This window comes from Mesitornis unicolor, unplaced genomic scaffold, assembly GCF_000695765.1.
Source record: "Mesitornis unicolor isolate BGI_N332 unplaced genomic scaffold, ASM69576v1 scaffold8672, whole genome shotgun sequence".
Lineage (NCBI taxonomy): Eukaryota > Metazoa > Chordata > Aves > Mesitornithiformes > Mesitornithidae > Mesitornis > Mesitornis unicolor.
This window is the reverse complement of record NW_010169811.1, coordinates 21,277-37,306: the sequence shown is the minus strand read 5'-3', so window position 1 is coordinate 37,306 and position 16,030 is coordinate 21,277. Positions and strand designations below refer to the sequence as shown.

General features: G+C 36.5%; 1 protein-coding gene across 1 annotated transcript in view; it reads right to left on the bottom strand.

Moving 5' to 3' along the window:
* HERC1 (HECT and RLD domain containing E3 ubiquitin protein ligase family member 1) overlaps positions 1-16,030 on the bottom strand; it is a 77,827-nt gene that overhangs the window by 55,955 nt on the left and 5,842 nt on the right. The window contains exons 6-20 of the mRNA XM_010179479.1: positions 14,676-14,819; positions 13,109-13,236; positions 12,209-12,353; positions 11,942-12,113; positions 10,754-10,888; positions 9,945-10,110; positions 9,363-9,488; positions 7,914-8,135; positions 6,577-6,729; positions 6,264-6,396; positions 5,590-5,781; positions 4,243-4,464; positions 3,191-3,364; positions 1,423-1,537; positions 1,198-1,318 (exon numbers count right to left, since the gene is read on the bottom strand). Of these exons, the coding sequence (XP_010177781.1) occupies positions 1,198-1,318; positions 1,423-1,537; positions 3,191-3,364; positions 4,243-4,464; positions 5,590-5,781; positions 6,264-6,396; positions 6,577-6,729; positions 7,914-8,135; positions 9,363-9,488; positions 9,945-10,110; positions 10,754-10,888; positions 11,942-12,113; positions 12,209-12,353; positions 13,109-13,236; positions 14,676-14,819 (2,348 nt within the window). The remainder of the gene's footprint in view (positions 1-1,197; positions 1,319-1,422; positions 1,538-3,190; positions 3,365-4,242; positions 4,465-5,589; positions 5,782-6,263; positions 6,397-6,576; positions 6,730-7,913; positions 8,136-9,362; positions 9,489-9,944; positions 10,111-10,753; positions 10,889-11,941; positions 12,114-12,208; positions 12,354-13,108; positions 13,237-14,675; positions 14,820-16,030) is intronic.

Sequence of the window (16,030 nt, the reverse complement as noted above, 5' to 3'; positions counted from 1 at the left end):
TCCACAATAGCATTAAATCTGAGATCTCCCTGAAGCAACAAATCTACTGCATATATTTAGGTTTGCTCCATTGCATCTGCACAATAAGCTTGAGGATTTACGGTAATAATGGAACTTACTGCATGCACACAGTACACAGTACCTGACTGAGCATGCACAACAGCTACAGCATAAACAGGAAGCAACAGATTTATTATGTGTGTACGAAATGACCACCCTGTGTGTGTCTGCTAAGCCAGAGAACCACCAACCGTAATGTCTGCTTACTATCTGTGTACACACACTACACCAAATGCTTTCAGAAGTGCTGAAAGTTTCAGAAGTGTTAGACCCCCCCACCATGAGAAAGGGCAGAGACAGACATTCACTTAATGTTAATTAAAAGGATGAAACAGACCTACATGATACTAAAAAGCATCATTAGTGCTTCACAATATAGCTAAAAAGTGTCATAATCCTGTTGTCAAATGAGAATTTCCATGATTAAAAATATCCTACTTGTAGATTGTAAATAGCAATTAAAAATCCTATCAGAGAAACCCTAATCCTACTTTAAGGAGTACCTTGTAATGCCTAACATACCCCGACCCCAAGTAATTCCATGAACACTGCCATCCTCAATTCTAACCTGGCTTAATAAAATTATTCATAAGTTGTCATCATGCTAATTTCAGGTCCTGTCCTATCATGTCTACCACTAATGTAGGCCTGATAAAGACAAGTAGGCTTAAGGTAGCGTTAGGATGAAGAAGATAACCTAGCCAGGGAGAAAAGAAAAAGGAGTAAGGCAGGGAAGGGGAAAGAGGTACACAGAGGGACAGAGATCAGAGGCCCAGACAATTCAGCTGCGTTCAGAAATGGCATCCAGACTAAGCTGTGGCCTAGTCTGAGCAATCTAATTTAAGTTTTCAGCTTTTATGGTACAGTATACTAGTGCTGTGTTTACAGGTAAAATGAGGCTTCAGGCTGTGCTTGAGTCAAATATCATCAATCATTTGCTTCAACTGACTTAATACCACATGTACTACAGATCAATGGACTCCTAATTACACATTGTCCATTTTCATTTGAAAACTCCTGAAAGTTTTTCAACTAGGTAGAGCAAAAATACCAGCAATATATATGAAACAAACATTATGTAGTATTTTCTTAATACACAGTAAAGTCTGTGAACTGAAAAGAGATTTGCAGCCTTACCCATCTGTCTCTTGAGGACGATCTCGTCTGAATAAGTTCCATGTTCTTGCAGGCAAGCAAGCGACTCCGAACTTTATATACACAACGGTATACTTCTGCCAAAGCTTTGCCAGGCTGGTACCTACCAAATAAAGAGAGAGACCAAAAAAAGGAAAAAAAAAAATCATACAAACTTTCACTTAAAAACTGAAGTTGAATTTTTAAAAGCAGCTTTAAGTTACTTGCCTGCTTTCACCACAAGCTTGACTAAGTAAACTTGTATGTTTCAGAAGAGCTGCAAGAACAAACCTGGACACAGTATCAAGGAGCGATTCATTACCTAAAGTTGCAGTATCCCAATCTGAAAATAGAAAGGATTCATCAAAACTGGCTACTGTTTCCAACAAACAAATATCTTTTCAATGACATCATAAAAAAAAAATCCTTCAACCATTAAAATCTTTCAATTTAGAAGTAGTTTTAGTCCTTCAGAAATACGTTTATCATCAACAACTCATTAATACAGCACCTCAGACAAATGTGTTTTGGTCTGCACAAGGTTCCCATGTCTACAGTGAGCCAAGGGCATGCGCATGAACTGCCACCAGAGCCTCAAACTGTTGAACTCAGTGTGCAACCTCTCCTTCAAGCAAGGATACTGAACTGGAGCTCCTCTCGTCAGCAAGCCACTGGACTTGTTTAGAAACATACCATATTTGAGACTTTCTGCTCTTTCACATGTAGTTGAAGCCACATTCAAGAATTATTTTGTAGACTCACTTATGAAGAAAAAGCCTCATCTCCAGTAGGAAAGCCAACCATTGACAAAAGCACAAGCTTAAGTGCAAGCTTCACAGCCAGTACTAACAAGAGAAATTTTCAGGTCTCGAAATTAAGATTCATTCAGTATTTTCAGATACTGATTTTTTCATTTCAAAATAACTTTTCCATAAAAGAACCATTATGAAAATACTATTGTTCTACTATAAAATAACCAAACTGCCAAGCAAATCTCCAGAAGGCACCGTAATTTTTCACAGGGGGGAAAATATTCCTGTCTCACTTCCTTACAAGTATCTTAATATTTAATTGAAAAAACCACTATCTATGAATCCTTGCAAACTGCTCTAGAAATCACAAAAACTTACCTGGCCAGATAAAGTTTAGTCCTGCTCCTCAGCAAGTTCCATTACTCTACATTTAATGCTATGCTAACCATCACCATGTCTCAGTCAGCTTGCGTTGTGAACAGAGCAGAACCACAACGACTTCTAACATACCCAACTCCATAAACAAAATAATACATACTAGCCCATTAACTCAGCATTTTTTAATTGGAATTCCTGCTTCTGTGGAATTCTGCAACAGAAATCTCTGTGTTGCTTCCAACAGGCACAAAATGCCATTTGCTGTCTTCCTGATCCAGCCCGGCTTGGCCAGAGCTACAGAAAATTAACTCTGGATCAAGCAGAGAGCTGCAATGCAACTGTAATGCTTAGTGGTTCTCACTTAAAGAAGACCTGGGAAGCTTGAGCAGGAACCCCAAATGCAGGCAATAAGCATGAAGAACCATTAACACTGTCAGGCCAGCCTCCCAGAAACTTGAAACACAAAAGGTCACTTACACCTTCATCCCCTTCCTAAAGTATTTTGCAAGTTACTTTGCTTTCCCCATCTCCTCCTCATCAATTTGTCTTTTATATCCCAAGTTCCACCCTGCTTTACTAGAAAAACTGAATCACCAACAACTGAGTAAGCAAACAAGAGCCTCTTTTTTCCAGTTTGGAGGGAAAAAGAACAGTGGAATCAATGTCAAAAATAAGTAACAGAAAAAGCAAAAGAAAACCTGTGAAACATGACAATAAATTCAGTTTATCATGTCACAGAATTAAAAGTTGTTGCCAAAGAAAATACAGGATTCTGCTAGGCATGCAGCTGAATCGTGCAATACACTTCTAATGCATGCACGCACGCACACACACACAGATATATACATCTATTTTCAACATCTTACCTTTGCTAACAGCGTAGTCTTGCATACTGATCCACAGGCTCCTTGCTGGCTCTTTTGTACAACCCAAGGCCAAATCAACATAGACAGAAATCTCAGGTCTCAGCTTATAATCAAATGGTTTCTGTTCCTCATTTCCAGATAGGGCCACTTCTAACAAGGAGCTCATGCATTTGTCTAACCGAAGGGAAACAGGTAAGAATAAAATAGGTATGAAGTTAAGCTCCACAAATTTTGAGGATCACAAGCATCTATCTAAAAGCATACAAAACAGCATCAATACATCTCATTGTCCAACTACAAACTCATATTAGATAAGGAATTAAGTGACTTAGAGTTACAATTTACCCAAAATGTGTGAAGATGTAGCAGCATTATCCAACTCCACTTCAATACCATAATTCTGTACCATTAATTCTAGCTCAACTATATAGCCATACATGCTTGCAATTATTATATCTTCAGACACAAACCCATTTCAAAATACTGTGTCTCGTAAATAAATCTTGAAGCAGTCTACTCGGAATGTGAGATAACAGGAACAGGCCACAGAGAAGCAGAAGCAAGTGCATTATTCCGATAGGACGAGAAATACTAATGCTGAGTCCTTTCAGCACTTCTGGTAGGTCTGAAGAATTGAAATTTGTTGTTAACACTATTATTTCTAATTAATAGAAATTCCACTTTGTAAGTAAAATACCATTTAAAATAACCTTTTTCAATAACAAATATGAACAACGGAGCCCCTGGTATGTCAGTTAAAAGCTAAGCACCTAAGAGGAAAACATTTGAAATTAACTCGGTGAAGTCTGTCTCACTACTTTCACTGAGAAACTGCAGATTTTTCTCTTATATATGCATTTCCAAGACCATTTGTAAACTACCACATATACTTAAAATATCCTTTTTCCAACTTTTTGTATTACGATGTAAATAGACAAGAATGCTGAAAGACAAACCCTAAGTACGCAGACTTACTCGAACATCATCAGACATATCAAAACTGAACACAAATAATTACAATGATAATTAGACACTTGCAGTTTACAGCTTACCTAAATGAGGAATATCCATTTCCACACCATCACTGAAAAGTGGAGTTTTCAACCAGTAGGCTGTATCTTGTTCCTCCGGGGACACTGGAGGCCCTTGAAGCATGCCACCAAGACACCGCCCAATGAGCAAAGCTACAGTTCTCTCTAGATCAACAAGCCATACCCAAGACTGGGCAGGCTGTGGTAAGGGCACTCCAGCAGGATCAATTAATTCAGGTCCACCTAAAAATATTAGCAATTAATTGGTAAATCAGTGACTGTTGCCCAGATATTAAAAATAATTCCAAAATTAGTAAAATTAACGGCAGAGCTTGTTAATATTTCCCAGTAAACAACAGATTTGCCCCTCATAAACTGAAAAAAAAGCAGTTAGGATAAAATAGACCACTTAACATGGTAACACCAGCAGCAGCAGAGGCCATGGCCATTCCTGGTACAATTGTTCATGCGGAATGAAGTAAGGACTCTTCTAAACTCTGCCCAAGCACCCACTTAGTCCAATACACATTTCTTTGCATTCTGATAAACATGCATAGATAAATGATACAACTGGAAACAGCACTTAATACAAGCAGAAAAATTACCAAAAATATTAATAAAAAATTCAATGAATGGCAAATAATTATAGCACCTCCTATCACAGGTTTTGGTTGCTTCACCTCTCATTTTGTATCTATTTCATAGGCACCTGAAATACATCACGGCACATGTTCAGGAAATCAGCAAGTAATGCTTGATTTTAAGTTAAATTCTATTACACCACAAAATGGAAGGAAAAGTAAAATTTGGATCATGGCAAAATTAGCTGTGTCAGGGGAAGTTCAGATTAGACATTAGGAAAAGGTTCTTCACTGAAGGCCGTCACAACACCAAGCCTTTCAGAGTTCAAGAAGCACCTGGACAACTGTCCTAGTCATATGGTTTAGTTTTAGGTAGTCCTACAATAAGCAAGGAATTTGACTCAATGATCCTTACGGGATCCCATTTCCTTCCCACTTAAAAAATTCTATGATTCTAAAATCAGTGTTCCTTTACTAGTAAAGAATGGTATTTTCATGTATTACAAACTTACTATTCCAGTTCACTGTGTATTTCCCATATTACTCTTGGATTCTCACTCAACTCAATATAAATTCTGGGTTGACAGAATAAGAAGTCTGCCTGCAGCTCAAAGTATCTCAGAACAAGGCATGCTAATACATTTAAGAACTTGAAAAGGAGATGCAGCAAGACATTTAGGTAAAAAAAAATTACTATCTTAAAAGGGAAAGTTAAACTTCCACTATAGAAATGTGACACGCCATTCTTTATTTTTCAGATTAAAAGTGTCTAACTTATTGTACTTACCATGTAGTGGCCACTGTAATTCTTGATCTTCTAAAAGAGCTGCAGCAGGTAACAGTCTATTAAGACGATCCAAAGGTGGCAACAGATCTAGCAGGTAACTCAACAAAGGCCGAGCTACTGATACTGGCAGTAACAATAACGAGTTGACAATCTGAGAGAGCATACTACCAGCAGCTGATACATAAATGACACCTACAGAGAAAAAAACACTCACATATAATTCAGAATATAATTACTTTGCAAATACAATTTAACAATTCAGAAAGAATTGCATAAAAATATCTCAGCTACCTGAAAATGCCTCAACTGTACATGTCAAATTGGGGGGTTTATTTAATAATTACTAATCCATTCCGTATTTTACTTTTGTGCTTTTCAGTAATCTCAAGAAAAAGGTACTTTCAAAAAGAGAAATCTAGAACTAACAAAACTGAAAAAATAATGCAGAGAGACAATATCCTCTCTATTCTGTATTTGTCCTGTATGCAAAGCATTACATCAAAAACGTGAACAAGATGCTATCCTTGGGTAGACAATCTTTCCTTTGGGGAGGTTTGGGATGTCTACTTTATGCAGATACTGGGAAAGCGAGTTATTTTATTATTCAAATCTAAACAAAAGAACTGCCTTAACCTTACAGTGCCACCATTACTGACTATTCCATTAACACTTACCTCTCAGTTTTTCTCCAACACTACCATTCCAAGAGCTTTCCTTAAGCAGTGTTGCAGAACGGGAATAGATATCTGTAGCATGAGGCAATAAAAGCTGAAGGTGTTTGTGAAGCAGTGCCACACTGCTGGAATTCTGGAAAGAAACATGCAACCAAATATAAGAATAATTCTGTAACTGTATTTAAGGCATTCACTATTTAAATCAGTTTAGCTTTCATGTACTCAGATTTTCAACAGAAATCTTACAACATTCTGGTGGTCATACACATTGAATTAATTTCTCTCCCTCTAAATGGTAAGAATAAGGACACACCTCGCTAACACTGTTGATGTGGCAATAAGCCAGCAACTGCTTCTGCAGTGAACACAAAAGCTCATGAAGATGAGCAGGTTGGCTGTTTTCTGACGATGATGTACCCAGTAAAAATTTATCACTGTTTTTTTCCAGTTCTCCAAAGGCTTGGTCCTATCAAGACAAAAAGGGGGAGGGCGGAAAATAATTAACTCTGTCTTCAAATCCTTCACTGTAACCTTAGAAAGAAGTTTTTAACTTTACCATGTGCACATGCGATTATCAAAAATCAGATATCAAGCAGATCATGGGATAACCAAACTTGAAGCTACAGTCATTTAGAACGTCACAGTATGTATAGTGATAGCTGTCAGGTGAACATTTCCATTCTAAAAAGGGTATTTTCAGATGCAGAAATATTTTTCTCTCAACTCACCAAGGATAACTGGATGAAAGAACTCACTCCCCATCCTGACCCCAAAATCACAGTAAGTTAAAATAATTAATAACCCTTTAGAATTTATTGTGGGTTGATACATAAAATGTTCCAGATTGGAATCTTTCATTGCCCTGTCTCGCATGGCAATAAAAGGAGCAATAAAAGGTAGATGGCCGCTTGACTTAATCCTAAATCGAAAAAATTGTCAGTTGAAAAACTGAGTCAGCTTCAAGTAGATAATTCAAAGCAAGCTATCTCAATCTAGAGTACTGGTGGAGGTCTAGAGAAAAGATGAAAAACCTACCAGCCCTCACCCTCAGGTGACAGGGATACTGTGCCAGAGAAGTAAAAATGTCACATTTCTTCTTGCTGTTACACTTAACTGGCTAGTTGAGTAACTCCCTAAACTTCTCATCAGCTTCTACTGTTATACAGCTAAGAGCAACAATCTGTTTCACACACTAGGTATAAGATGGCTGACTGATACTTGCTGAACTATTTGTAAGGTAGTTACCCCAGTTAATTAAAGTTAATTAAACAGATTCACATTCCTGGTGTCTATCTTTCCCTGGTGGCTGAGATTATACTGAGAAATAAGGTTCCACACAACCTACTTACTCGATGTCTTAGATTCTTTCAAAAAATTTTGAATCCTAAGTAAGAGCAATAAAATACTTTAGTCTGATATGAAACATTACTGATTTAGATAAGCCAAGTTAAACAACAAATACCACTGCAATAACATAACCGATTTTAGTTCACTTCAGGATAAATACATATGGCAATGTTACTTTAGATAAGCAAAAAGAGCACCATTTTCTGAAAGTGGGGAAAAACTTTTAACCCTTCTAAGCATTCAAAAATAACTGCCATCTAATAAATAAATAAATAAATAAATAAATACAAGGCCTATACATACTGTATAAAATCCCAAATTTCTTAGAAGAGTCTTCATTAAGATTTCTGCTAGATGAGTATCCGGATGACTGCTCTGAACAGCATACGTTTGATCAGAGAGATTTCCATAGCTGATACATAATGAGGAAGTGTCTGTGGCATCAGATGGTGAGCTATAGCCAAGCAGGGAAGCTACATGGGTGTGATCCTGCAAGCTTGTCAGAATAATATCCAACTGCATTCTCTAAGGAAAAATATTTAGACACAAGAAACACTCTTTGTTAATCAAAATAAAATAACAAGCTAAGAAGAAAAAAGCATCAGACATAGCTATGCAACAAAAATACCCTAAGGAGATGTGATGATAAGCTGGAAGACTTTACAAAAAAAAAAAAAAACCAACATTTTTTTCTGCAGACTTGTAGTGTAAGAGAACAGATAAATACACTGAATTATATGGCAATACCTAGTAAAAATCTGAGATTAAGAGAGACAGATCAGACATTGGATCAAATGCTTTCTCCAGTTTGTTCTAGCCATCTGATCACTAGAGGTGTGCATGTAATTATTCCACTCTAGACACAGGAAAAAGGAAAAGGGTAAAAAGCAGGGTGAGCAGGGCAAGACCAAAGGACCTTCCATTTCAGTATTGCTCCCCACTGTTGCTGAGGAAGGCAATGATTCCTGAAACACCTAAACTTGCTCTTCCCTAGTAACTGCCAGTGGGTTTAGTTTGTACTGGTACTAATGTTCAGAAATACTTAAAAATTAGAATCAGATCATCATTCTTCGTAGTTTCAGTACCAGTGTAAACCAGTCTATTCCATAGTTTATAAAACAAAGGGTTTGACCAGGATCCTATGTGTACAGAATTGAGTAATATTTTCTCTCATCGTTTAACCTGAGACTACTGCTGAAGCTTCAGTTTCTTCTGCCCTCAAGAACAGAAACAAATGTTCTTTGAATTTATTTCCTTTCATTTGCAGGCAAACATCCCAATCAACTTTGCAAAGTAGGGTGAAATCCATGTAGGAAAAGCACTATACAGTATTCTTCCCAGAAAATTGTTAATTTTCTGTTACCAAAACTTATTAAATTGGGCTAGTATTCAAAAATATCTAACCTTTAAACTTGTCTAGATACACTAACAGAGCGATTCCTAAACTTTCTGTAGTCAAGCTTCACTTGAGAAAACATGTAGTGCCCCTTACCGTACTAGATTCTGATTTCGCCAGGCTACAATTTTTGTTAAGTTGGGCTTTGCACTGCATCTCACCAATTATGTGTTTGCACTCTGCAAATCAGGTTCACCTCGCTGTTCAAAATGTTCTAGCCAAAAAAAAACCCAAAAAAACCCAAAACCCTTCAGCCCTAAAAAAAAAAAAACCCAAATCCAAACTCAACAGAAACAAACCCACCAAAAAACCCCAAAACTGCTTTCAAAGCACAGCATAGTTTTACTTGACCTTACCTGCCCTTTCGATAAGCTTTCCCATCTATCAGGACCTTGGGGTAGAAGAGAATGTAGCAATTCCATTCTCTCTCGCAATGGAGGAAGGAGCATGGTTGCACCTACTGACAAAGTCTCAATTACGACCTAAAAATAGAGCAGCAGAAAATACTTTTTCAGTGGGGAAAAAAAATAAAGCATCAACTCAACTGTACCTTTAAAAAAACCAGTACACCACACAAAAGATATCTGAAACATCTACTTCATTTCATTTACCATCAGAATTTATCAGCACACTGATCTTTCAGTCTGTAATGCAGATATTAATATTTTAGGCTAATTATTACAAGCAAAATAATTAAAATGTTCCAAAACAAAGGCAGCTTTTTGAAATTCTCACGCAAAAATTCTGCTCTGCTTTCAGATCATAAAACAATTACGGTGATTAAGTTTTTTAACTTTAATGAGTAAAACTGGTAAGTCAGAATCATGTTCATCAGAGTGCCAAGGTTCTGAAAGTCAGAAAAATCTCTAATTACATAGCCAAAGAAAAAGAAAAGAGAGTAGAAGAATTCTCACATGTAACAGAAATGCATAACTTACCTCCTGAATTTCATCAGGGACTGAAGAGTCCATTAATCTAAACAACAAATTTCGAAGAGGACCAGCTTGCCGGCCAAGAATGCTAGTAGCTACACCTCCAGCCAGTGCAAGTGCAAGGTGATTAGAAAGCAGCTTCAAACATAATTTAAGAAAATTGTGATGTTCCCTGTAAAAAGAAATACACCCTTGTTAATCTCTCTGCTTATTGGCCTTGCTACCTTTCACTTATTTGTGGAGTAAGCTTTTAACTCTCATTTGATTTTGCATATCAGAAAGGTAAGTAAATTACAACTGGGACTCTAAAGAAACTCCTCTGAAATCTGCCAATCTATTTAAAAGAACAAAAATCAAAACCAGAACAAAAAAAAGTGTCTTTGTGGACAACGGTTCCAAGAAGCATTCAGTTCAGAAAAGTAATCCCAGGAATCAGAAGGCAAAATAACCCCAAATACACAAAGAGCCAGCCAAATATTTTCCTAACGTAAAGGAAAAAAAAAATCCAAACATTTTAAGTAGTAATAAATGTCACCTTCTCTCAGAAAATTTAGGTGTACAACAATCAGATTGAAAATGAAAATACAGGATGTTAATTTCTAGTCTTCTTAAAAAAGAAAAAAAAACTGTTGATAAACTTTGTAACAAGAACAAAAGACTCATAAGGATCTTTGATATTTACAGTGTTTTTCCCAATTGTCAGTGAAGAAACACTCATGCTTGTTAAAGAGAAAACCAACCAGGACTAAGCCTCGCACTGCTGCAATAAAGGAAAATAATTCTAAAGACCTCTAACATGCATATGCTGTATATACCTTGAAGAAGGAAAAGGAAGTGGAGGAATTTCACTGTTAATTTTGTCACAGTAGTGCTCAAGGAAAGAACGAAGATGCGAAAAGGTACTTTCTTCAAGGTCTACGCAGTAGGGTCTGTGCCATGCCACAACTTGCCTGGAATCAAACATCAACAAAGGTTAACTACTGAGAACATCCCAACTGCTTTAATAAATTAGCAGTGCAAAAGAGGTTGAGTACATGCTTGACTGAATCAATCTTTGACTTAGAAGAAACTAATATGACTGAGGCAGTCTAACTTCCTGATCCTTGAAGGTATTTTCTACTCTCTTTTATGTAAAGTTAAAATCACTCTTCATTTATGAACAAAAACACCTACAATGCCATAAATATAAAGCCATGTGTATTTAACGTGATTCATGCAAAAGCAGACAAGTACTCACAAAGCTGGTTTTAGCACAATGCTGGATTGTAAACAGACTGATATAGGGAGAGTTCAAAAGGGGTAGTACCACTTAGTACTATTTGAGTCTCATTATTTTCTTAATTGATTTTTCTAAGACAGCGCCCTTTAAAACACAGCATTTTAAATTCTTCCTGAATTGTCTTCCAAATATTAAGTTTTTCTATTCTTCTGTGTTGGTCCATATATAAAACTTAAGTTTACCGGTTTGCTTCAATCACTTGCTCATGTCTTTGATGTAACAAAGGATTATTTCAGTTATGGTATCTTAATAACCAAACTATTCATTTAGGTACCTGTTTTCAGTTTACATTAACATGTCTGTGCTTAGTTTACTCCTTGTTACACTAAAGGAAACTGCCTAAGCCATTAAAAAAATCCTGTCAGAAGCGCAAAACAAAAAATCCTGAGTTACTTCTCCTCTCACTGCATAACTTGTCAGTTTTCAGTAAACAGACGTAATTTCTGTTTAACATCAGGTAAGAAATCTTCATATACAAAGAACTAATATCCACATCTTTGGTGCTGCTATATTTTCACTTATGATCTGTAGCAGTTTAAAAAGGAGGAGGAAAGTGAGGAAGAGAAAGAGAAGGAAAGGAAAAGAAAAAACTTTCCAGTCCAAAACATTAAAAGTAGAATACCTGAAATGCACAACATAGGAAACACCTTGAGGAAAAAGTTGCGTGTATTCCAAAGTGGACTTGTACAAAAAAATTACACCTGTCCCCCAGTGTCATTGTTACCTGTCCCTTGGAAGAGCTGTCCAGGCAAGGCTATGGGAAGTGCCTGCTGAAATCTGTTGAATCGCAACTCCATCTAAGCCACTTACTTTCTTCGGTTTGGTAATGGGACCAGTAGAGTTTCCCTGACCACACTGTCCCATTGAATTGTTACCCCAAGCATAGACTTCATTATCTGTAAACATAAATAAAGTAGAAAACAAAACTTGAGATACAATTGCTTTTTGATCAAGAGGAAGATTATGTGCTTTTACATCTTATTCTTTTTACCATGAGAAAGTGCCAAACAGTGACTGTCACCAATCGAAATATCGACTATTCTTGTGGCAGCCAGTTCTTCAATAAGCTTGGGTCTGAGAGCAGTTGCCTCTGAAGAGCCACAGCCAAGGCATGCACCGCAGCCCCACGCATAAACCTAGGGCAAACAAACCACATAACGTCAGCACGTCAAAGCAGTGGTGACCATGAACAAACAAAATACCAGATAACCACTTGCACATTACGCTTTCAACAGAACAGGCACACTACTTTCATGACTCTAACGCTAATTTCATATCATCTGTGTTTTCCTCCCAACCACTCAAAACACTTGCCACAGAGTACATCAATGGGGAGGCTGATGCAAGAAAACAAACTGCTACTGCAAACTTCAAGACTCCCAATCCACACTGTAATACCCCATTGCCTTTGAATCACAGTGGGATAAGGGTGGGACATCAGTCAGGTTACATGCGTAGAAATGCTTATTGTATTACATGTGTATACATCAAGCCAGTAAGGGCCTTCATTGACCCCCTAAACATCTATCGCTCTCCTGAGATTTTTCAGACTAGAAATAAAACTTTCAGTTAACACCTATACTATAAAATACACATACATTTAAAAAACCCAAACTATTAAATTACTTAACCACCTGAGTTGGATAATGCATTAAAAATTACAAGAATTTCACTGCTTTTTCCTTCCAGGACCCACTTTGCTTCCTGAATCCAATTTAGTTTTGCACTAGTTACCTTATATTAACCTCAAAATAATAAATTTTTTGTGGCTAAGCAAAATATTTAAGTACTATTGAATATTTTCTCAGTCAAAATAATAACTGCTGAAATAATGAACTCATACCATCTTCACCAACTTTTGTTATTTGAGTGAAAACTTGTTTTTGCCTACCTGCCCTGTTGATGTCAAGGCAAGTGAAGACTGGCTTCCAGCACAAACTTTTCGAATAAACATTCCTTGCAGGGCTTCTATAACTTTAGGTTTATATACTCTGTTTGTATCACCGTGACCAAGTTTGCCTACAAAAGGGGAAAGCACAGGTGGAAGGTGTTTTCAGTACATAAACTACGACAATTAAAAGCACCAAAAAGAATTATTTTTGGGTTTCCAAAAACGTCAGAGTACATTTTTTAAATTAAAACATACTATGGATTTGAGCAAACCTATTCTCTTTCAATTGCAGTAATTACAGACTTCAGAAAATATATATTTATTATAGCGTATTTAAAAATTGAAATATTAATTCCATATATCTACACTATTCATTGCTTGCTGTTTAATTACTAAAGACTTTCAAAGCACTAAACCTTTTCACATTGGCAAAAAAAACTACAAAGCTTCTCTTTCCAACGTTATAAAGTGACTTGAAAAACACCCAATTTTTCTGCATTTTCTCTTAACAGCTGTGTGCATTTGTGTAAACATCAGTATTTTTATTCCCTCATTCCTCCTTTAATTTTTCTCTTGAAAACAGCTATTCGCCTCCACAACCTGACCATTTTCTATCAGTGACCTCAAAAACAAGGACTGTCACTTGACCACGTCAGTGTGCTGACAATAAAACATTCCTCTAAAGGAAAGAGTAAAACCAAACTAAAATGTGAAATATATTACACAGATTGATAATTTTTACACAGGTCATGTTTGATTCATGCTGGTTTAGCTTTCCTACAATGGTATTTTTGTAGCACTTTATTAATACCCAAAAGTCTGTTTATAATTTACTGAAACAGAAGAGCAAAATCCAGTATCCTGTGAAGGTTAAGATGCCTGTCCTGTTAAAAACTGACTTGACAGAAAAAGGGAGACAGAGAAGAAGGAACAATTCTTATATGCACATGTCAGAGCCAGTTTTCGAATGAAATTCAATTCCTACCCGGTTCTATTAACTACCAATTTGATTATCAGGTTTCTGTCGTATGAATCTTCCTCTTTTCCCACATTAGGCTAGGAAGCAATAACACAGCAATTTTAATCTGAGTTTTGATTTTTATCTAGCAGCATAACCAAATTTAGCTAAATACAGTAATTGCAGAAAATGAATTATTCTGTGTTTGCCAAAGCATCTACTGGTAACAAAGCTTAGAAGCTCTTAAATTCTGAGATGGGAGACATTTCTTCAAGAGGCAGTTTAAATGCAACAGTTTATAGTACATGAACACAATTATTGACATATCAAATAAACTCTTTGAAAGTTATGAGCAAAGTATTTTTTCCAGAATTGTTTATGCATTCGTTGAGCTTTCTGCCCTGTGAAAGCCTCTCATCCTTCTGATAATCCATTTTTAAAGTCTATAAACTTGCAGTTGAGCTTCAAATATTGTATTAAGATTTGACCAAAATCCTTTTTTGAACAGCTACCGAATGACAAAACAAATCCCAAACTGCAAGGAGGACTGAGGCTATGAGGTAGATGGAATAAGACAAAAATCAGTAGCAAAATTTTAGTTTAACTTACCATTATCTCCTCCTCCAAATGACCACACTGTTCTCCCATCTTTGGACAAAGCTATTGTGTGTGAACTGCCACATGAAACCTCTCCTACATTGCTAATATCTTTTACTAAGGTTGGAATGTTGCGGCTGTTGCTGTCACCATGACCTAAGATAAAAAGAAAAACAGGTTTTCCTCTTGTCAAGATTTGTTTATTGTCTGTAATTTCAGTTAGATTTTGCAAAACCCACATACATTGTAATTATCATAAATGGTAATTTCTGCCCACTTTCTGGAAAGATTTGTAGTGAGGTTTGGAAGAGATCTATCTATAAGGTTAACAAACATACCATTTTGGGAAGATATACTCCAGAACACTCGTTCAAACCTTACAGCCACTAAATCATAGGACTATGATCTACGTAGTTTAAAAGAAATTAAAAGAATTACTAGTACAAATGCCTTTAATACTAGCTGATTTGCTACCTATATCTACTACTGTCAATAAAAGCATACATACTGCAGACAAATAAAACCAGCAAAATAGTTAGTTTTAGACAGTCACAATTCCAACTGATAAATGACAGTATCATCTACTTCATAACAAGCATGAGTTACACGTTTAATAAACTACCGAAATTCTGCAAATACAGAAGAAAAATGGGGAACAGAGGGGAAAAGAATACTATATGGTATCCATTACTGACTAAATGTGAACAAGTTGCTATGACCTAATAAAATGCAACTTTTTAGCTGCACACTGGAACTCACCATTGCACGCTCCAAGATCTCCAAAGCACATAAAAAGCTCACGTTAATCTCTAACTCAATGAGAACATTCCCACAATGCGCCCTGGAATTGTAGGTTAAACCTCTAATTCACTGTTCTTCTCTTAAGAGCTGGGATAGGCTCAGCACTTCTACTGATTACCTTAAAAAACTGACAGTTTAGGTTGTAAAAAAACACTGTCCTCATCTTCTGCCCCGTCAGTTAGTTGCTTTCATCCCTCTACTTGGCAATCATGACATTTAAAGTAAAGTAAAGACAGCAGAAAGGAACTAAAGCCCAACTTGAAGCAATTCTCTACGCAAAATCTGTTCGTTCAACTGAACCTGCTTGAAAAGGGTGGTTTTACGCTAGGCATACCAGCTGTACAGCAAAGATCAAGAAACAGGCAAGAACTTTTAGCAAACAGAGATAATGTGAATTTTGTTTCAGTTAAATTTAATTATTTAGACACGTAAAATTACAAAGCCATTCTGGCAAACTTAAAGGCATGCGTCCTTATTAGTGTCACATTAGAATGTGACCCTTGATATTATTTGCCAGTTATTCATGGCTATTCAAAGAACCATCCTACAATCACCAGATCACGTTT